Raw genomic sequence first — 21,074 nt, forward strand, 5'->3', positions numbered from 1 at the left:
AAGGCTGCGTGAAAGATGCTCGTGGAGTAGTTCACATGGCGTGTGGACTTGTGGTAAACCCGATGCTGGGGCTACGTCACCTGTTCCAGAATCATAGCTCAGGCTAGGCGATCTTCAGTTAGCGTGGCACCTACAATATACTTCGTACCCATCTCCTCCCGCCTTGACTGTCCGTGAATATCCTTCCGCCGGACTTCTGGGACTCCACTCTCAACCACCGCGCCAGGACGCACGCATGCCAGAGGACGCCGGGATTGGAGCCGCCTCGTCAGGTGCCGTCTCCAAGAAGCGAGCAGCAGAGGACTTTCAGCGCGCCTACAAGGCTTGTATCAATTGCAGAGCCAGAAAGGCGAGGTGTGTTCTTACGACCGACGGCAACAACCTTGTTCCGCCCTGTCAAAGATGCCGCCGAGAGATGCGAGAATGTGTCTTCAGGGCCGAACGGTCGTGGACCAAGCGGCCCAAACAGTCCTCGTTGGAGCCGGATCCAAATGAGCCTCCAGATCAGGCTGTCACAAATGTTTCTTTTCCCTCCATTATCCGGAACGGAAGTGGCCCAGATCATAGGTAGGCATTTTGTTTTTCACTGCAATGAGTCACGCATCTATTTGTGCACACCTCTTTGAGGTACTGTGACACACTTTTCACCAGTTTCTAGTACCGGCCGTATCTGCGACGCAGATGCTGACTACATTTCCAGTGTAGAATCGGGTGCTCGAAGGACCTCTGGCGCCGCATCCATACCCCCAATCACGTATGATAATGCGTCTCCAATCCAAGAGCGAGCTCGAAGAGCGTCTTCTCCTGTTGCTCCCGGAAGGCTCGCCGACTCCGTTATGCGCACCGTAGTCTCTAGCTCAAATGATGCATTGAATCTCCTTTTTGAGGCAGCCCACCACAGAGACACGCTTGGTCCTCCAAACGACCCCGATACGACAGAACCAAGCCCAAACAACCAGCCTTTAACCTACGGATCTGGTGATACTCCTCCTGCTATGTCATCTTCGAGGGGAAGGGTTGGCAATTTGTCCAAAGCGTCGCCCGAAACACTTCGCACCTGGAATGCGTGTCGCTTCGTACAGATAGGCTGGTTCTCCGCCCAGGAGGCAGTCACTTACGTTGATCTGTTCTTCAAGAATCTCTCCTTTTTGTCTCCCGTACTGAGCGACTTCTACAGTGACCATCAGAATCATCTGCTGCTCATATCACGGGATCCCTTTTTGTGCTCCACGATTTTGATGATCTCTTCGCGATACAACATTCTGCCAGGCGTAGGTGGAATGCCGCGCAGCTACTTTATCCACGATCGGCTATGGGAGCAATGCCAGCGGTTCATTATGATGATAACGCTTGGCCAAGAGAAGGCGTCCAGGGCCAAAACTCGCACGATCGGCTCAATAGAGGCTCTGCTTCTCATCGCTGAATGGCACCCGCGAGCTCTACATTTCTCGACGGGGAGCGATGGCTGGGACGCTGAGGTACGTTGGCTTGAAAAATGTTTACGAGAGGAGTGCAGAGGCTTACGTTCTGTAGCTAATGAGCGCACCCCTTTGTACAACGCATACAGATGATGATGATTTACACTCCAAAGACAACTTCTCGTCCAGTCGATGGCTTGAAGATGTGGTAGAACCTGCGAAACGAAGCGACCGGATGTCTTGGATGCTTCTAGGTACCTTAATGGCTTCTATAATTTTCTACTTGGTAACTGTGTAACTAATTATTTTCTCACGCAGGCTGCGGGCTTGCCCTAGCTCACGAACTAGGCATCTTCGACGAAAACTCTAATTTCGACAAAGCTCACGATGCTTCAAACCCAATGCCGGCGGGAACCAAGCAGTTTCGATGCATTCGAGCACAGAAGCTGCTATACGTATTCATTGAACAGCTTTCTTTCCGCCTCGGATGTACCTCAATGATACCCCAGAGCCTAAATCACGTTCTTTTGGCCAAACCTCCGCTTGCCTCAATTTCGCCATATGAAGAACTATGGCTGGTTCATATGAGCGCTTGGGTCGAGCTCACGAAAATCTCAAAGTCCGTGTCAGACATGCTCTTCCCATCTGCAGCGGTCACCAGAAAGACGCTCCGAAGTGGTCGCTACGTCGGACTTTTGCAGCATTTCCAGTCTCAGCTTAAGCAGTGGCTCAAAAAGCACGGCAACATGAACAGTAAGCTTCACGAAAGACGTCAACATCACCAATACTAACGAAATCACAGTTGCAGACCGAGATCTGAATGACATGATGTGCATGGAATACCAATACGTGAGAATCCACACAAACTCGCTCGGAATGCAAGCAGTCGTCGAAAGAACACTCGCTGAAGCCGACGCGAACGGGCTACAGAGTGAGGCTTTACCGCTAAACATAGAACCGCTTTCTATAGACTACGACTTCATTCAGGAAGTTGTGGACGGGAGCTGTGACATTCTTTTAAAAGCCATTCGACTCGCAGAAACCGGCGCGCTCCATTACGCTCCCGTCAGAGTCATCCTCAGGACTGTCACGGCTTCGGTATTCCTTATCAAGAGCTTAAGCCTGGGGGCCCCAAAAACAAGACTGGAGTCATCTCTAGAGATACTCGATAACTGCATCAACGCATTGCGAACAAGTACCATGGAAGATGGACATCTTGCTGCGCGTTATGCTACCTTATTGGAGCTGCACGTCACTCGTCTTCGGAATAATCTTATAATCTCCGCAAGACCTCCCATGTTACCACCGAGACAGGCATCGGTGGACAGTCCCGCCGGCTTAGCGTTTCTGAGTAATCAGAATGCTGGAGATTCTGGTATCGCGTCTCTGGTTGAGGATATTAACGGTATGATGTACACGGATGATTGGCTTTCGCTAGTACGTATTAGTCAGGATAATGACTGTCGAAAGAAGCTAATTGGTGGGCAGCCATTCAATCCTTCAATGGCGCCGTTCGAAATCGGCACCGCACAAACGGCTTTCGGGACTGATGAGGGAAACCTCGATTTCTTCTGGGACCTGCCAGCTTGAGACTTTGTGACTGAAGCCCAGCTGCATTACAACTGCTGGGGATGCGCCCATGACTTTTCAAAGCTGGCTGATGGGCATTGCCCATCGAGGCCGGAATCAGATCACCTTTCACAAGCTCTTGATCGATCAGGCACCTAACCGGGTGACTATGAGAGTTAACATTAAGTGCGCCTACAAGATGAGTATACACGCATAACTCAAACAGTGCTGCATTAAAGTCGTTTAGGTGGCACATGCTTACGTTTGGAGGGCATAATGTAAACGTCTGCATGTGTTGAATGGGACGTGAGAAATCAGTATGAGAACAAGAACCTAGAAATTTCGTGGCAAACAGAGCATTAAAACAGTGGATAGAATTCCGGCAACCGCTAAATTACAGCATCAAAGTAAGCTCGGACATTTCCTACTGCCCTGTGGATCAGACTAGATTCCCGCGCAGCTCCTGTTCTCGCTCGATGGCCTCAAACAACGACTTGAAGTTTCCGGCTCCGAATCCCGAGAAGTTATTTCTCTGTATGATCTCAATGAATACGGTTGGGCGGTCCATAAGATGTTTTGTGAACAGTTGCAGCAGGTATCCCCCTTCATCGAAGTCGATCAAAATATCCAAGCTTTTCAGTGTTTCGAAATCCTCGTTCAACACCATTCCTTGTCTCTTCAGTCGGAGCTGCATGGATGCGTAATACGTCTCTGGGACCTTGATGAATTCCACTCCTCGAGCCTTGAGATTGGTGATGTCTCGGATGATGTTGTCCGTTCGCAGGGCAATGTGTTGAACGCCAGCGCCGCCGTAAAAGTCAACATACTCTTCGATCTGCGACTGCTTCTTTCCTTTCGCGGGCTCGTTGATAGGCATCTTGACTACATCGTTTGGTGAAGCCATGACGATTGATTTCAAGGCGGAGTATTCTCTATTTTCGGTAAGCGTCTCTCTTACATCAGATTGAGTGGACCGGACAGGTAGCTTACGTGCAGATATCCTTGTCGTCAACGGACCAGAACCGATGGAAGCCGAGGACGTTCTCGTAGTAATCGCATACGTTCTCCATCTCATCCCAGTCCTGATTTCCGACGCAGTGGTCGATGGCTTCAAGTTGCACTTGTGGTAGAAATCGCGATAGTGGGTCTTTTGCGGCTGTCTCTGCTCGATATCCCGGTAGGAATATGTCCTGATAGTTGGACTTCTCGATGAGAGTGTGGGTGGTGTCGCCATATGTCTTGATGGTCGCTAGTCGTACTGATCCGTTCGAGTCTGAGATGGTCTTTGGCGCGGACACACTTTCGGCACCCCTTTGCACCGCTTGGTAATACACGGCATCGACGGAATCTACTTCAAACGCAACATCTAGAAATAGTAAGTATATTTCGCGTAAGTTGTTTACAATGCTGAACTTCCACACACCTTTCACTGCATCGCCATGTCGCTCCTGATGCGCATGGATTTCCTTTAATAACTCCTCATCCTCTGGACTGAATCTATCTGCTTGTGCCAAGCATCGTAGTGGCGATGTAAGCACGAACGTGACGCTGCCGTTGCGGATCACGTGGGAGGCGATGGCTCGGGATCCAGTTTCTAGTCCTTTGTATGCAACGCGTTCGAAGCCCATCCGCGAGACATAGAAGGCAGCGGCTTGTTTTGCGTTCCCGACGTACCAGTGGACATGGTGGTAGCCTTTGTAGCTGCTCAAGTCCTGGCTAGCTTCGGAGTGGCTGCTTGGGGATCCTAGAGGGGAAATAGCGGAGGGCGCCATGCTTGAGATTTTACAGTAGTAGAATAGGGTATTATGGCGAAGCAAGGAGCACAGTAGACTAAGTTGTTCTTGTGGTGGTGTGTAGAAGGGAAGATATAGATACAAGTCAGAGATGCCACCACGCTAGAATATATTGCACGAAAGTCAAAGTCAGAGCGCGGGAACGCGCGGGTCAGCCGACGACATAACAAATCAGATATTCTCCTCCGCACTCCCATGGACGATTGTGTGGGTGTGACGACTGCGTTACCAGATAAGCCGACGAAAGGTGAAAGGATTTCCGTTTTGGGCGTGCACGTGATACCAAGACTGGCAACCAGTGGATACCGCCGCCTTGAATAGCCGCTCCGCACCAAACCCGCCGACAACGAAACGCTAAGCCGTGGCATGATGAATCGTCTTCCACGTTCGCAATGACCGCAGCACAGAGCGCATCCGAGCGAGTGTCGCATAAGACATACTCACTCCATACTTACCACCTCTAGACGCTAATCAGCAGCTTCCAGCATGGCGGTCCCAGAAATCCAACTCTCGTCAAACGATGCGCATGTTCTCTCCGCCCTCTTTGACCCCGAAGCCTCCTCATCATCCTCGGCCGCGAAGATAGAATCCTCTCTACCGCCACTACCACACATCTCCCACGATGAGATCGCAGCACTACACACCACCGAGCGCGCCGCAATCCTTCCCATCGCGATCCCAAACCCTTCAAAGCCTGAGATAGAGCGCTCCATTGCAGCCCTCTCACAACTTATAGACTCGCACCCACGATACGCGAGCGCATACACAAACCGGGCGCAGGCGCTGCGATTAGCGGTTGAAGACGATCTATTCACCGTAGACGACGATGGGACCGTCGAGCGCATCTTTCTGGACCTAGCGAAGGCTATAGAACTTGCGACGCCGGCATCGCAGAAAGAGGCTGTGTCCCCTCAGCAGGCCAAGGTTCTCGCCGCAGCGCACTCGCATCGTGCGTACCTATACCTCAAGGCGGCAAAGGTGGCTTCGGAATCGCCTTCTATGAAGCTTGAATCTGGGTCCCAGCGGATAAAAGGCATGGGGCACGAGAGACTAGAAGAGATGGCGAGCCGGGATTTTGAGGCTGCGGGAAGATATGGGGATAGAGTTGCGAAAGATATGGCGGTGCGCACGAATCCGTATGCGAAGATGTGTGGAGCGATTGTCAGGAATGCTTTGAAGGAGGAGGTGGCGGAGGGGAGGCGGTGATGGCAGCATTGATATATTGCATTGTTTAATGGCGTTATGTGGAGTTTGAGGCGCTGAAAACAGGTAGAGACGTTAGAGAGTGCGGCGTAGACTGTAGAGCGGCACAGTACCTTGGTCGAGAGTGTTTCAACGGTGAGGCTGCTTCGGGACGATCAGTTGACTTTCATAGAGCAGTCGAATCATATCACGAGCCAAGAGTTCGCCGAGACGCATACTATACTTCTTTCACAGTGATGCCGAGGAATCAATGAAGTATCGTGATGTCGCGTGGCAAAGACGCGCGCGTAAGTGCTGTCCTAACTCTTCTAGGAAATCCAACATCTACGCCGCGAACCTACATACGCCGCGACACTACCCTCTATCTTTGGTACTAAACGGCACAGCTGCGCTTCGAACAGATCCCGTGGGTATATTTGAACGTGTCCTTCGTTTTGTAAACACGTTTCTCTCAAGCTTTCCCTTAGTTTTCATTCTTCCTAGCTTAATCATGGACTCATTCGTTTTTCGCGTGTTTTTTCTTCTACTCGTAGTCTACACGATTTCCGTGAAATCTTCGCCAATCATAAAGTCGCAAAATGTTCTCAAAGGTCCGCAGGCCGGCCAAGTCATCAACTCAACCCGTCTCGTTCTCAAACTCGACTGTCCCGAGTGTCCTGATGTCGACAAGACAAGCCATAGCGCCCTTCATCACTTGTAAGAGCCACCCTTCCGCTCCTGAAGTATTGTCTTGCTAATAACCTACAGATATATGACTTGAGCATAACCCACCACTACCCACCAACTGTGGTTTGGACACCCCCGCACGCAGCACTCCCAGTCTCAAAATCAGATCGCCACTTCTTCCCTCCGTCATCAAAAGCATTGGGGAAGCCCTCGCACCCCCTCCTTCTAATTTCATCTTCTTTCTCCCTCGACGCCTACATCGAAGACCCCACGCCATGGGCCGACTACAGCATGCAGGCCGGAACCATCGAAAGCGTCTTGATCCGCACTTCCTCTCCGTGGAACATTACCCGCGTCTCATTCGTGCCATCCACGTTCGAGGAACTTCCCGTAGCGGTCATCTATTTGCTCAACTCTCTTCCCGGTGGAACGACAATGCGGTAGCGGATGGACTTTGTGTGGTGGGAGCTTGTGCCGGCAGCGGATTACTTTGGGGATGCAAAGGATGCAGTGCCAAAGCCGAGGGCTGATCGACCGTTGCCAGCGGGTTTGGCAACGAAGTTGCAGTGGCTGGCGACTGAGAGGTATGAGGGGCAGCTGGCTTGGGTGGAATGAGCAAGTCGGCGCGTGAGAGGTAGTTCCTAATGGTGTGCGGAAGGACCCCCGCATACAGTACGAGCGGACAAGAGAAGAGGTTGGGAAGGTGCAGAAAAGTTATGCGGACAGAAAACGTAATGACGAAGGCAGATCTGATAGCAAGAATAGCCAAGATACCCATTTATATGATTTTTAATCCTTTCTGGTGCATCTCAAAGGACGATGAAGAGCTTTTGGTACGCTCTTGATAATGTAGGTGAACGTCTGTGGTCCTCCAGGCCTATTCATCTCATGAAAACACAAGATGTTATTTCCGTAAGGGGGTGAACGTCTATGGTCCTCCAGACCTATTCATCTCATTTCCGTAGAGAGGTGAACATCTATAGTCCTCCAGGCCTATTCATCTCATGAAACACAAGATGTCATTCCTATGAGGATCCAGATTGGAGGACCGCGATTCTGGTCGTGGTTAGCTATCTAAGGCCTCTCATGTCTATCCACCTTCCGAATTCTTATAATGTCATTTCCAGAAGCTTTAAATTAGAGCATCTCTTTCCTGGGTTCGTTTGGCCATCTGAAGACTCTCCTGCCTATTTAACCTTCAAATTCTCACAACGTCATTTCCATGGAGGCGTACATTAGGACACGGCGTTTCTAGATGCAGTCCGCTGTCTGAGGTCTCTTATGCCTATTCATCTTGTAAAAACATATAATGTCATCTGCAGCGGCTGCAAATCAGGGCATCGAGTTGCTGGGTACATTTAGGTATCTGAGGACTCTTATGCACATTCAACATCTAAATCCCAACGATGTAATTTCCGGGGCTCGTAAATCATGCGCCTGCCGTTCGCGTGTTGGTCTCGCATCTCCCTAATCTACCGGCGTAGATTGGAGGTATTCTGTTGCCATTTTGACGATACAGGTAACTGTCTGTGGCCCCTCAGGCCCATATTCATCTTCCAAGTTCTCACGATGTCATTTCCGCGGGCTTCGGAACAGGGCATCGCGTTGCCGAGTGTGGTCACCTGTCTGAGGACTCTCATGCGTATTCATCTTTTGATTGTACACGATGTAATTTCATGGAGATCTAGAATGGAATACTGCACTTCTGGTCGTGGTTAGCTATCTGAAACAGAATGGCTATACTACATTTATGGATCGTAAGGACCAGTTGCTCGTCGGCCACTCAAAACCTCAGGCGGTCCATTTTGCTTGACAAGGAAGACATCCTCGTGACGTATACCGAATCTCCCAATCAGGTAAACGCCTGGTTCATTGGTGAACGTCATACCAGCGCGAAGCACCTGATTATTACCTTGATGTAGGTAGGGTGCTTCGTGCGCCTTGATTCCGATTCCATGGCCCACACGATGAGTGAACATGGCTCCATATCCAGACTGGGTTATGATAGCACGAGCTGCAATGTCGACGTCTTTTGCCCTGTTTCCAGGTATGAACGTCTCTGCAGCGGCGCTCTGGGCGTCCAATACTAGCTGCCAGACTTTCAACTTTTCTTCGCGGAGGCTGGAATTGCGCTTGGGAGATGAGAACCAACCAGGGGTAAAAAGAGCGTAAAAAGCTTCGACTCTGGAAGCCTTGAGGGGAGGAATGAAGAACGAACGGCAGATGTCTGACGAGTAACCAAGATAGTGAGCTCCGACATCGATCAGAACCATCGTGTCCTGTTCCAGAACCTTGTCTCCTGTCACAAAGCCTCCATGGGGAAGTGCGGCGTTCTCTTCAAAGAGCACAAGGTCAAAGAAAAGAGAGAATCCGATGGACAGTAAGGTGTTATCGAGGACAGTCATAACTTCATCCTCAGTGAGGCCCGGAACAAGACAGCTTCGGACTGCTCTTACTGCTTCCACGGTCCCAGTGTTAACGGCTCTAAGGATTTCGATCTCCGCGGAGCTCTTTTTCTGCCTAACGGCTTCGGCTTCACTGTCCAGCCCTACGGTGTTAAAGCCGTTGCTCGACAGACCCCGGACAATGAAATCCCTCATCTCTTCATCAACCATGATTAATGGGTCTTTTTTATGGGAAAATAGTCCCTGTTTCAGAGTTTGATACGGATTCCAATGTTCTTCCCAAGTCACGATGTTCAAGCTCTCCTCTGAGGGTATCCCCAGCATTCTGACCCTCCCCTCTTCAAATTTGGGGCTCAAAAATGAGGTTCTGGCATGGATCTGTCCATCTTTTTCGACTCTCGGCTCGATAATCATCAAAAAGGGGCGTTCCTCGGGTTCCCAAGGCTCCCATGACGTTTGAGAAATGTTGCCGTAGTATGCAAAGGTATAGCCAGGTTCCAAGACAAAGCCATCAACTCCAGAAGCCGCGAGTGCCTTCGCCAGTCTATTCCGACGATTGATGAACTCGTGGGACGTGATGGGCTGCGCGTCATGGAGGAACGAGGTATCCCGATGGATTGTATCGACAGAGCATTGCTGAACGCGCTCGATTACTGATTTCTGCGTCCATAGTAACTATTGAAGAGGTCAGAACCGGCATTTCGTTTCAAATGGATTGACATACAAGAGCCACTAGTATTGGGACGAGTAAAGCTATGAGTGTGTTGCCTATTCGAATGCGATGGGCGCAAGCTTTCCCCAGTTCCCCCTCGTCTTTTGAATACTCAGACGAGTCCTTCATCTTGGAACAGGAAAATCGTCATCTCGAGTTGAGCGGGTCTAGTATCCACGCTGGGCATGAAAAAAGTGGCACACCCATCAAGTACTCTGCCCGTGTGTACGAAGTACACCTATTTGCCACTGCATGAAGTTGCTTCAACAAGGGTCCACACAGACCAGAGTGAAGGGCTTTATCTCGTTCCAACTCATGAAAATTCTCTGAATCACCCAAAGCAGTGGCAGACAGGTGTACACATGAGACAGCTTGTTCTGGAATTAGTGTGCCACCTTTTCCATGCCCCGTGTGGTATCATGCTATCGATTTGTTATCGAGGCTCACTCGCGTCGGAAATTAATTGGGGAGGCGAGACTGCTTTCCGCAAAATAGTTATCTACTATTAAAATTAACCACATCTAGATGGATACCTCTTAACTAATTACTAACAAAAAGAAGTAACAAATAATAGATTTCTTAATATAAAAAGGTTCCTCTAAGATGGGTATAATAATAGCGAGGTTAGTAAATAATATATAAAAGTATGCTATTTGTTAAAGGTATAGAGTCGATGCAGAGAAAGATAGAACAGAGTTGTATGGATAGATAGATAGAATTGTATTGCTTGAGTTCTTCTTTTCATCGACGGCAGCGGAGTTGCACATATATGCATACGTATAGCATTGTGAAACGTCCTCTAACGCTTCTGTAACGTTATCTCACTTTTCCTGTTCAAAACGTTTACTGTATCACGTTCAAACGTGCATATGTTAGAATATAGTAAGCGCTATATTTCTAAGCTTCTAGAACCATCTAGAATCAGATGGAACCAGATGGAATCTTGTGGAAGATTCTCTTATAAATCAAACTGTATTTATAATACATGGAAGTATCTAGAATATGCTAGTGTAAGCATTACAAACTATGCTTTTAATAAGCATAGAGACACTTCTAGTACTTATATATTCGAGTATATAGAGGCCCAACCTCCATAAGATGGAAGGATATCTAATTCAATCAATTCAACATCCATCCTGCTACCGCTCTATCTGTTGATCCTTCCTATACAACCTTTACAGCATAGTTTTAGTTGTTTTGAGAGCTTTATGCATAGGGATATAACGCTTATGCTATTATAATCCTTACACTATTTAATATAAATTAAGCTTTAGGATTAGGAAACTAAAATTGTGATTAGTATAAAAAGACTATTATAGCCTAGGTCTAAGCTTTATTTCGTAAAAGTAAAGTAGTAGTAATTCAGCTTCTTTATATAGATAAATAGTCTATTAAGTAGTATAAATAATAGAGTTAGGCTAAAAATTATTTACTAAACTATATTCTATATATTTCTACTAAGTAGTATATAATTATATAGGCCTAAATATATATAAGAAAAAATCTTTATAGTGTAGGTCTATAATATCTAAATAATAGAAAGCCTATAGAAAGTAAAAAAAAATAGAAATAAAATAAAGGTTCTATCTATCTATCTATCTATCTATCTATCTATCTATCTATCTATCTATCTACTAGATCTTAGCTAAATAGAAGTATAGAAGTAGGAAAATGCTTGATTGATTCACTTCTAAGGTATTGGCAGCGTAATGCTGTGAAGCATTCCCAAGCACACAGGCACCCACGATGGATGGCAGATGTCAACTCCTTCTTATCGGTTTTTGGCTGGCGGGTTTTGTGGACCTTGTATTTATATTGCTTGCGGCGCATTATAGGCATGATTGTGATAAATAGATCGGTCCAGCTAGGTCTTAAAAACTTCTATTGTACTTCTGGCGCATCCGGTGAACTAGTGCAGATTTAAAGGCACAGGTGGAATAGGTGGGATTAGAGCGGAGGAAGCCCTTTTCTAGACGTATTCTTTACCGAGAGACGAAGCTAAATCTGCTGAAAGCTTGCTCGTGCGAAGCGTTTTTGTCCAGATTATCCCTTTTACGGCTGACTTTTGTGGCTTGATATCCGCACTAGTTCATGGGATGCGCCTTGACGCTGTAAGAGATTGTTCGTTCTCTCTAAGCCACATTATTGGGAGCGTGTACCCCTGGCAGACTGCATGCGGGTCGGTAAACTCCTGAACACAACAGATCATGATCAGCAACTTTCCCGATAGCTTAATGCGCCACGAGAATAATGGAGCTCACGTACATTTAAGGACACATCCGCTGCCAAACGTACAGATAAAGAAATCTCTGCTCCTTACAAGTCGGCCAGCTCTTGTCATCACTATGCTACAATTTACCACCTTATGGCTCACCGTGTTCACGGCTGTAACAGTCCTCGCAACAGATGCTACCATCATATCGCCAGCCAACGGGACAAAGGTCAAACCTGGAGCAATCTTCCCTTTTGAGTACAGAACAGCGGCTGACTACTGCGTGTCGAGCTACAATTTCACGGTTTATCTGAACACCCAAGATCCGACATCCTTGTAACGTCTTGGCCACCCGTTCGAGCCAGCCCCGGTCGAGCCACCCGGTTAGCGTATTGGGTGGCGTATGAGGCTTGCAGGGGCAGAGGAGTGAATTGACTCCTTTGCCTTGTAGAGCTGCAGCTCTCTCCTTAGCCGTTAATTCCTCCTGTTCCTTTGCCTCACGCTCCTTTATCTTTTAAAGCGCTTCCTCTACAGTAAGCTGCTGAGCCTCCCCAAAGTACTTCTTTATATGGCTCTTTCTACTCTTCTTCTGCTTCTCTATAAGATTATTATTAAGAATTTAAAGTGCAGATCTATTAGTAAGAGCAGTTAGAGAGAGATCTTGTAGAAGTAAAACAGTGGAATAAAGCTGGAGAGGAACCTGTTTAAGAAGCGCCGCAATAAGCGTATTAATCTTATCTAATTAATCTTTAGTTGCTTATATATTAACTTATATACTATTCTAATTAGTTATACTAATAAAAGGAGGTGTTTTTAGCCTAAATTTATGCAGTACTAATACAGGATTAAAAGGTAATAGGCCTGCCTTTCTCTATGCGCTAGCAATGTTAATTTTTATTATTACTTATTATATTACGCGTTAATAAAAGAGAAGAAATTGCTTATTTAAAATATGCTCTGCCCTAAAAATACTATACTTATAAATCTGCTTCTTATATGCCTTTGCAACCGGTAAAAAGATACTAATATTAAGTGGCTGGAGAATATAGGTAGAGTATATTAGAACAAGAATAAGCAATATGTTTCTTTGTTCTATTATCTATATATATATATAGATACAAATCTATTTATAGATCCTTTGTTCCTTTGTTCCTTTGTTCTAACAAAGAACCCTTTATTATTCTTTATTCTAACAAAGAACTCTTTGTCCTAATAAAGGACTTATTGTATATAAAGAGGCTTTGTCTTAATAAAGAGACGTTAACGTATTCCACAAGCGAGCCGTCCACCCAAGCGAGCCGTCCACTTTATCATGAAAACCTGCCTCAAACGTTAATTGCTCCACAACGCCAATAGATATCAACTAGATACAAGTTGTAGCCTGATCTGCAGCAACCTCTGCATCGTTTTTGCACGTACGAATGTTGTGCCCTGACTCGCCGCAGCGCCCACAGCGCCGCACGATTCCATCAGAGCCTGCTCCACCTTGCTGCTTTTTGCTTTGAGCGTCCTTCTCGAGCCGTTGAGCAGCTATTTGAGAGCCTGCTTCCATTATCAGAGTTCCTTCCCTCTGAATGCGCTTTTTTTTGCGCGCCTTGCGCTTTGTGGCGGCTTTATTTGCCTTTTGAAGGCTGGTAACGGTATCGCGCAGCAGCGCAGCTTGATGCATCATGCTTTTAGCACCTTTGGAGAGGCTATTAAGCGAGTTAAGAATGGCTGTAGGCGAGCTATTTTGATGCATTTAAATGCGCTCATAAATTAAAGCTGATTAAGAGCCTAGCTTAAGAGCGTTGCTTGGTGTTTTTAATTCCTATAGAACCTCCACGGCGGCAGGCGGAGGCAACAGCGTACGGAGCCTAATATTAAGCTTTAATAGCACTGCTTCTGGATTAAGTGGTATAAGGCCTGCGCCTTAAAAGCCTGCGCAAATATTGCTTTTTATAATTAAGCTGTAGAAAGCTGCTTTAAATGCTGGCAGGAACTCTAGCTTAGTGATATAGTTAATATAGTAGCGCACTAAGTCCTTAATTTGGCGCCTATACGCCTTTTTTATTAGCATAAAGCAGCTAATATTAAGCGGCTGTAGCAGGTGCGATAAATGCGCTAGCATACAGAGATTAATAATATTATTCTCCTTGTAAATCTGTTGGAATTCGAGCGAGATATAGCTCTCGTGGCCATTAATAATTAGCAGCCGGTGCGTGCCTATCGTGCGATCTTTTGTATGCGCATTGAAATGGTGTAGCCAGGTAATACTAAGCTTATTTATTGTCCAGCTATTATCGCTTACTACTATAACCTAATCTGGTGGTATATTGTTGCCCTTATACTATATAGAAAGGTGGTATATGCCTGCAAAGATAATAAATAGTGGAATAGCCCATCCACAGGCATTAACACCTTAGATTATTATTGTCTATTCGCGATTGCCTGGCTGCACAGATTTTGGATAATTACGGCGCTTAGAGCCTGTTATAACTACGCCCGTTAAGATGACACCTATTTGGAAGCCGGCTTTATTAAAGTTGTGTGTATCTTTATCCAGGATGCTATACTTTGCTTTTATATTGCGCACAAGCTCAAACCAATTGCTAATAGCTTTTGGATCCTCGCATAGAGCTCTTTAACGGTCGTACTTTCAATTAAATTGTGTTTTAAGCTCAGGTGTTCGCTTGACAAAGTTCTCTGGCCAGTTCTTGCCAACTTGGCCGGCGGCGCGCTTAGCAAGCAATTTGTTGGCCATCTCTCGTACAGCATACAAGCTAGGCGGAAATCCTCGCAAATCCAGGTCGAGTATATGTTGAGTGATAACTGATTCCTCTAGCTTTGAAAGCTTCTTCGAATTAGGCTCAGAATCGCGTCGTGGGGTTGTTCCAGCGCGTCGATCTCGAAGTGTGCTTCTGGGGACGTCATATGTTGTAATAGCGCGCCGTTCGCTTGTAAATTGCTGCCGATTGATTGCTGCGATAGCCATGCATATTCGACCTTCATTTTGTATTGATTGCACGTTGTGTTGTCGACGCATGGTGGTTGGAAGTTGACGCGTCGCGTTTTCGTAATGAAGTGGACGGCTCGCTTGGGTGGACGGCTCGCTTGTGGAATACGTTAACTCTTTATTACAACAAAGACTACGTTCTAATAAAGAACGACTGAGGTATATTAAGACCGCTGCCTCGCTCCGTAAACTCGATAATCTTAATAAGACTATATACTAATTAGTAATACAACACCTATTTAAACCTTTACTATTTCACCACGTGCCTTATATACCTTTACAGAGTAGGGTAGTAGGCAGAGAGTAATAATCTTTATATCCTTATAATACTGCATAAATTTAAAAGATATATATAAGTTATAGCTATCTAGAATTAAGAGCCGGTACTTACTAATAGGCTTTATATAGCTGTTAAAATGCTTAAGCTAATATAGAGTAATATTGCAATCTATTAGCCGGCTAGGCTAACTTAAATAATAGTATAGGAATTAATTAATGCGTTAATCCAGGATTACTATATCTGCTTACCTTAGAAGATAATATATAGTAGAACTGCGTAGCTGCTTATATTAATAGCTATAATAGTTAATACCTAATTATAATTTCTAGGTTAAATTAACTAAGCTTTCTCTTCTTAAATAGGAAGAAAAACTTTGCAGCTATTTCCTACGCCTTTTATAAAGCCTTTCTTATCTATATTATATTAATCCTTAATAAAAATTCTATATTTCTTAATAGTTTTATTATAGAGAGAAAACCACTTTTCCAGCTCTTAATAATCTGCAGTATCCTTTCTTAATTAATTAAGGCAGTAAGTAAGCTTAGGCTTAATATTCGGATGTTGTTAGAGGAAGTTCTTATACCAGTTATAGCCAAGTATTTTAAAATCGCCTTTCTTTTGAAGTATATTGGCAGCCAGGCCCTCTAAGTATATAATTGAGATTGGCCAGCCCCAGGCCGCCATTTAAAGTATGCATTTAACAAGCGCATCTTCTTCCTGTACAGATAGACGTTGTTGTAATTGCTAAGAGGCTTGAGCTGATTGTCTGCCGGCGTTGCGCGCTTTTAAGGTTGAATATGGCACGTTGAAGAGCTTATGGGCTTGGAATAGCGATGGGACCGTCCCCTGGCGAAATGCATTAAGGGCAAGCTGTAGCCGCTCTTCTGCAGAAAGCTGCGCATCGTTTGACGTAGGTGGGGCCATATTTGGTGTACAACTTGTTGAGCTATTGAGGTAGACGTTAGGAGTTGGTGGAGCGAAGAGTAATCAAAAAGGGGGTGGCTCGACCGAGGGGCTAGCCCGACTGGGTGGCCAAGACGTTACCCTTCTAACACCTGGGCGCGAGGGACATTCTTAGGGGAGTTCGCATTGCCAAATTACCCAGGTAACGTCTTCTATCTAACCTCGTATTATGGCAGGAGATTGATGTTGACTATTGTAGGAAACCCATACCCGACCAACCTTCCACCATCAAACTTTACCATGCCAGACTTCTCTATATCACCGGGTGGATTTGGCCTGGGTTTGAAAGCAAGTAATGCCTACATCAAGCTGCTTGTACTTGAAGAGTACCAGACCTGTGCCGTGAGTATCACTTCTTATATGCACGTCGAGTTATCATATAACTAACAACGAAGTCAAAGGGCGGGCTAGGGAACACAATAGGCTTTCACTATGTTAATTTGGTTTACAATGCTACGAGCTGATGTGGAAAGCGGGAGTCGATGGAGAAGCGTTGGTTGGGGAGCTTGGGCAAAATCTGCCCGAACATGTATAACAGAGAGCAATTTGAGGAATGCAGGCCTGATACAATCGATTATCGGCCCTTATATTCGCGTAAAAGACCAACTATGACTTGATACTACGTCTTCATCTCTCTTCCTTACTACACTACACCATCGATATTCTTAGCATGCTATCCTCCCTGCTCCTATCTCTATCTATCTTTAGCTTGTTTGAAAACAGCTTGAACTTCATTCCGCGGAGTGCCCGGTGCGATTTGATATTGTGCAAGTTGTTGTTACTTGGGATATTCACGCGTGATATAGTGAGATGCTGCAAGATGCTTAAGGATTATTATCTCAGTGGTCTAGAACTAGATTTAGTCTAGGTGGCGCGACTAATAAGAAGATCAAATGAGAGGGGGAGTGTGCGATTAGTAGTCCCCTTCTTTTCAGTACTGGCATGAGAAAGGGGGACTACTATTAGATCCGCCCAACACTAATCCTTCTCAAGTCGATCCCGATTCAATTCCTTCGGGTTAACAGAGGGAATTCCAGAAAGATGCAACGTCAAATCGAGATCCCCCAGCAAGGTTCTAAGGACGTGGTTGACACCCTCTTTCCCGCCCAAGGCAAGCCCGTACACGTACGGCCGACCTATCAGCACCATCTTTGCTCCAAGAGCCAGGGCCTTGGCTATATCAGCACCACATCGAACACCAGAGTCGAACAACACCTCTAACTTATCTCCCACTGCATCGACTATCTTTGGCAGCATATCCAACGAAGCTACACCCCCATCCACCTGACGACCTCCATGGTTGGAGACCACGATGCCTTGGACACCTATCTCTGCAGCCTTTCTCGCATCTGCGACGGATTGAATCCCCTTCAGGACGATTGGTCCGTCCCAATTCTCCTGCAAAAACTTCACGTCTTCCCAAGAGTGGCTATGACCAGGGAACACTGTGCTAGCCCATTCGCCGGCTGCCGTCTTTAAGTCTTCCTCGATTGACTTCCCATGCTTCTCCTTGAAATGGGCTCGATAAACTGGGTCTGTGAAGCCAATTTCGACACCGATCTTGTCGGGACGCAAAAAAGGATTGTACCCTAGTTCATCAACATGTATTGACTGCTATATCGTTGCATAGAAATTACCATTGTCCATGTCGCTCGGTCTCCAACCAAGGATGTACGTGTCCAGAGTTACAAACAGGGCCGTGAATCCAGACTTTTTCGCGCGTTGGAGAAGGCTCTTCGTAATATGATTGTACTCGTTCATTGGCCAATAGAGTTGGAAGAAGCGTTTTCCAGTACCGTTGGCCTTCGCAACGTCTTCAATGCTTGTCGAGGAAGCGGTTGACATGACATAGGGAAATCGCTGCTCCTTCGCCGCAGCAGCGCTTGCTTCTTCGCCGTCTGGATTGAAGATTCTCTGAACTCCAACTGGAGCAACTGCGATGGGAAACGGATAATCCTCACCAAACAGCTTCACGCTGAGATCAGGAAACTCTGCCTTTACCAGGCGGCTTGGGACGATTGACCATTTCTGGAATGCAGCCCGATTCTTTGCTGCCGTCTCACCGGTACCGGCACTTCCTCCAACATAGCCCCACGACTCAGCTGAAAGGCGGTCTTTGGCTAGACTCTCCCACTTATTTGATTGAAAAGTGAGTGATGGACGCTCGAATTGGAGGCCTTTGTTGTAGATTTCCTTCTCGTATTCGAAGGGTGCCTCGTGTGATGCCTCGTGGTTGCTTTGGTTAGGCATCGCGTTGATCTTTAGAAGAAGTACGATTTTTGATAGGCAAGGGAACTGGACACGGGACAGACAAATGAGATAACTTCTACATAAGGCTAGGAGCATGCTACCTGAATTTGTGGTTCACTGACATCATCGCAGGATACAGGTAAGTCCGACATAAATCCTTAACGTCGAGATAGAGATGCGCACTTCATCCAGTGACGTAGATCGTGAAAAACGAGCGCAGGAAGCGAATTGATTTCAACAGGTCTAACGGGCATCCTGCCCACCCCATCAAAAATCGCAGAAACGCGACGCGTTACTCAACTACTGCCTCAATGCCTACACCACAACAACGAGAAGACCTCTTTAAAGAGGGCAGAATTGATCTAGCTATTCAAGCGTACAAACAAGGCCAAATTACAAGTTTCCGAAAAGCAACAAGCACGTACGACGTGCCCCGGAGCACCGCCCGGCTACGCGTCAAGGGCATCAAACCAAAACGCGATTCTATCGCATCGAATCGCCGTCTTACACCTGCACAAGAAGAGAGCCTCAAGCAATGGATTCTATCATCAGATCGACGCGGTATGCCGCCACGAATCGCATTCGTACGGCAGATGGCTAGCCTACTAGCTACCCAGTTGGCGAGCCATGGGTATATGACTTTATCAAGCGTCATAATGACCTACAATCCAAATGGAATCGCAAGTACGACTACCAGCGTGCTAAATGCGAAGATCCTGTGCTTATTCGAGGCTGGTTTAAACTCGTGCATAATATAAAGGCAGAATATGGAATTCAAGATAAGGATACCTGGAATTTCGATGAGACTGGCTGCCAGATGGGTGTTATTGCAACTGCAAAAGTTGTTACTGGAACAGATAGGGCCGGCCGGCCTAGAACTATACAACCGGGCAATCGAGAATGGGTCACAATTATCGAATGTATCAATGCCAGAGGGATCGCGATTCCACCACTCGTTATCTTTGAGGTGCACCAAGCTGCCTGGTATGAGGTTATACCACACAACTGGGCGATTGGCGTTAGTGAGAATGGCTGGACGACGAATGAGATTGGCCTTGCCTGGCTAAAGCTATTCCATGAGCATACAAAGGATCGCACGATTGGCACGCATCGACTGCTTGTGCTGGATGGCCACGGCAGCCACGTCAACCCCGAATTTGATCAATTCTGTATGGAGCACAACATCGTTGTTGTATGCATGCCAGCCCATTCGTCGCATTTGCTGCAGCCGCTTGATGTAGGCTGTTTCTCGACGCTAAAGCAGGCCTATGGACGCAGCGTTGAACAGCTTATGGGCCGCGGTGTCAACCACATTGATAAACACGAATTCCTGCCGCTATATAGGCAGGCCAGGCAAACAGCGCTACATCAAGATAATATACAGGCAGGCTTGCAGCCACTGGCCTTGTTCCATACAGCCCTGAGCGCGTGCTATCGCAGCTGCATGCCGAATTTCAGACGCCATCACCCCAACGCCGTCCACCGTCCTCAAATGCATCTTTGGCAGCCGAAACACCTCACAATATTGCTGAGCTACAGAAGCAGACAGCCTTAATAAAGCGCCATTTCCACCGGCATACGCATAGCCCATCAAGTAAAGCAGAACAAGCCCTTAGCGGGATCGTTAAGGGGTGTGAAATGGCGATGTCAAACGCTGTGCTGCTTACAAGCGAACTTGAGACGGCACGCATAGAAAATAAGCGCCAGAAACAAAAGAGGGCAAGGAAGCGCAAGTATGTAGCTAAAGGAGGGGTTCTATTAGGAACAGAAGTGGCCTCTCGTGCACAAGCTGCCCAAATAGAGGCAGAGGAGGCGCCAGCAGCGGCAGCGGCCAAGCGACCGCAGCGTGCAAAACCTAGGTGCAGCATGTGCGAATCAACTGAACACAACGCACGTACGTGCCCTAGACGGCAGGCAACTAGCTAGTAGATAGCTACACTAAATACAATCGTTCGTGGTTGAGCAATTCGCAATATTCGGCGTGGCGGCTTGGTGGGGTGGGCAGGATGCCCGCAGAACACGTTAAGGAGAAAGTACCGACAATATGTAAGGGAAAAGGATACGTAACATGTAACTTTATCGGGGTCGGCGAGACGTAAGGGATTTAAAGCCTAAACCTACTATTACTTCTTAGAAAAGAACTTATGCTATATAGTATATAAAGCAACGTTGATGTTTGTATGTAAAGGTTGTATAGGAAGGATCAACAGATAGAGCGGTAGCAGGATGGAAGTTGAATTAATTGAATTAGATATCCTTCCATCTTATGGAGGTTGGGCCTCTATATACTCGAATATATAAGTATTAGAAGTTTCTCTATGCTTGTTAAAAGCATAGTTTGTAATGCTTATACTAGCATATTCTAGATACTTCTATATATTACAAATACAGTTGATTCATAAGAGAATCTTTCTATAAGATTCCATCTGGTTCTAGATAGTTCTAGAAGCTTAGAAATATAGCGCTTATTATATTCTAACACACCCCCTAGATTAACAGATAGATAGGTTTTTATAGATAGATAGATAGATAGATAGATAGATAGATAGATAGATAGATAGATAGATAGATAGATAGATAGATAGATAGATAGATAGATAGATAGATA

The 21,074-nt window shown here is 46.4% G+C and overlaps 7 protein-coding genes across 7 annotated transcripts; 3 read left to right on the forward strand and 4 right to left on the reverse strand.

Moving 5' to 3' along the window:
• Positions 1 to 193: 193 nt before the first annotated feature.
• BDZ99DRAFT_440897 (C6 transcription factor-like protein) lies at positions 194 to 3,088 on the forward strand. The gene is made up of 6 exons (XM_033717736.1): positions 194 to 551; positions 706 to 1,478; positions 1,534 to 1,672; positions 1,737 to 2,171; positions 2,221 to 2,855; positions 2,907 to 3,088. The coding sequence occupies exons 1-6, from the start codon at positions 236 to 238 to the stop codon at positions 3,006 to 3,008; spliced, it is 2,400 nt and encodes a 799-aa protein (XP_033578858.1). The 5' UTR covers positions 194 to 235; the 3' UTR covers positions 3,009 to 3,088.
• A 60-nt stretch (positions 3,089 to 3,148) lies between these two features.
• BDZ99DRAFT_569845 (4-hydroxyphenylpyruvate dioxygenase) lies at positions 3,149 to 4,943 on the reverse strand. The gene is made up of 3 exons (XM_033727931.1): positions 4,411 to 4,943; positions 3,978 to 4,353; positions 3,149 to 3,919 (listed from the first exon to the last, which is right to left on the reverse strand). Exons 1-3 carry the CDS (start codon positions 4,757 to 4,759, stop codon positions 3,427 to 3,429), a joined length of 1,218 nt encoding a protein of 405 aa, XP_033578859.1. The 5' UTR covers positions 4,760 to 4,943; the 3' UTR covers positions 3,149 to 3,426.
• A 210-nt stretch (positions 4,944 to 5,153) lies between these two features.
• On the forward strand, positions 5,154 to 6,213 carry BDZ99DRAFT_461855 (uncharacterized protein). Its single transcript, XM_033719710.1, has one exon. It carries the CDS (start codon positions 5,267 to 5,269, stop codon positions 5,984 to 5,986), a length of 720 nt encoding a protein of 239 aa, XP_033578860.1. The 5' UTR covers positions 5,154 to 5,266; the 3' UTR covers positions 5,987 to 6,213.
• A 658-nt stretch (positions 6,214 to 6,871) lies between these two features.
• BDZ99DRAFT_282716 (uncharacterized protein) lies at positions 6,872 to 7,562 on the reverse strand. The gene has a single exon (XM_033714013.1). It carries the CDS (start codon positions 7,425 to 7,427, stop codon positions 7,059 to 7,061), a length of 369 nt encoding a protein of 122 aa, XP_033578861.1. The 5' UTR covers positions 7,428 to 7,562; the 3' UTR covers positions 6,872 to 7,058.
• An 835-nt stretch (positions 7,563 to 8,397) lies between these two features.
• BDZ99DRAFT_487443 (metallopeptidase family M24) lies at positions 8,398 to 9,895 on the reverse strand (the record flags this gene model as incomplete). Its single annotated transcript, XM_033722830.1, has 2 exons — positions 8,398 to 9,729; positions 9,779 to 9,895. The coding sequence occupies 2 exons, from the start codon at positions 9,893 to 9,895 to the stop codon at positions 8,398 to 8,400; spliced, it is 1,449 nt and encodes a 482-aa protein (XP_033578862.1).
• Positions 9,896 to 16,096: 6,201 nt separating this feature from the next.
• On the forward strand, positions 16,097 to 16,723 carry BDZ99DRAFT_461862 (uncharacterized protein). The gene is made up of 3 exons (XM_033719711.1): positions 16,097 to 16,358; positions 16,416 to 16,558; positions 16,612 to 16,723. Exons 2-3 carry the CDS (start codon positions 16,457 to 16,459, stop codon positions 16,678 to 16,680), a joined length of 171 nt encoding a protein of 56 aa, XP_033578863.1. The 5' UTR covers positions 16,097 to 16,358; positions 16,416 to 16,456; the 3' UTR covers positions 16,681 to 16,723.
• Positions 16,724 to 17,028: 305 nt separating this feature from the next.
• Positions 17,029 to 18,537, reverse strand: BDZ99DRAFT_440910 (FMN-dependent alpha-hydroxy acid dehydrogenase). Its single transcript, XM_033717737.1, has 2 exons — positions 17,854 to 18,537; positions 17,029 to 17,805 (listed from the first exon to the last, which is right to left on the reverse strand). Exons 1-2 carry the CDS (start codon positions 18,464 to 18,466, stop codon positions 17,195 to 17,197), a joined length of 1,224 nt encoding a protein of 407 aa, XP_033578864.1. The 5' UTR covers positions 18,467 to 18,537; the 3' UTR covers positions 17,029 to 17,194.
• Between the last annotated feature and the right edge of the window lie 2,537 nt (positions 18,538 to 21,074).

This window comes from Mytilinidion resinicola (genome assembly GCF_010093595.1).
Source record: "Mytilinidion resinicola strain CBS 304.34 unplaced genomic scaffold BDZ99scaffold_7, whole genome shotgun sequence".
NCBI lineage: Eukaryota > Fungi > Ascomycota > Dothideomycetes > Mytilinidiales > Mytilinidiaceae > Mytilinidion > Mytilinidion resinicola.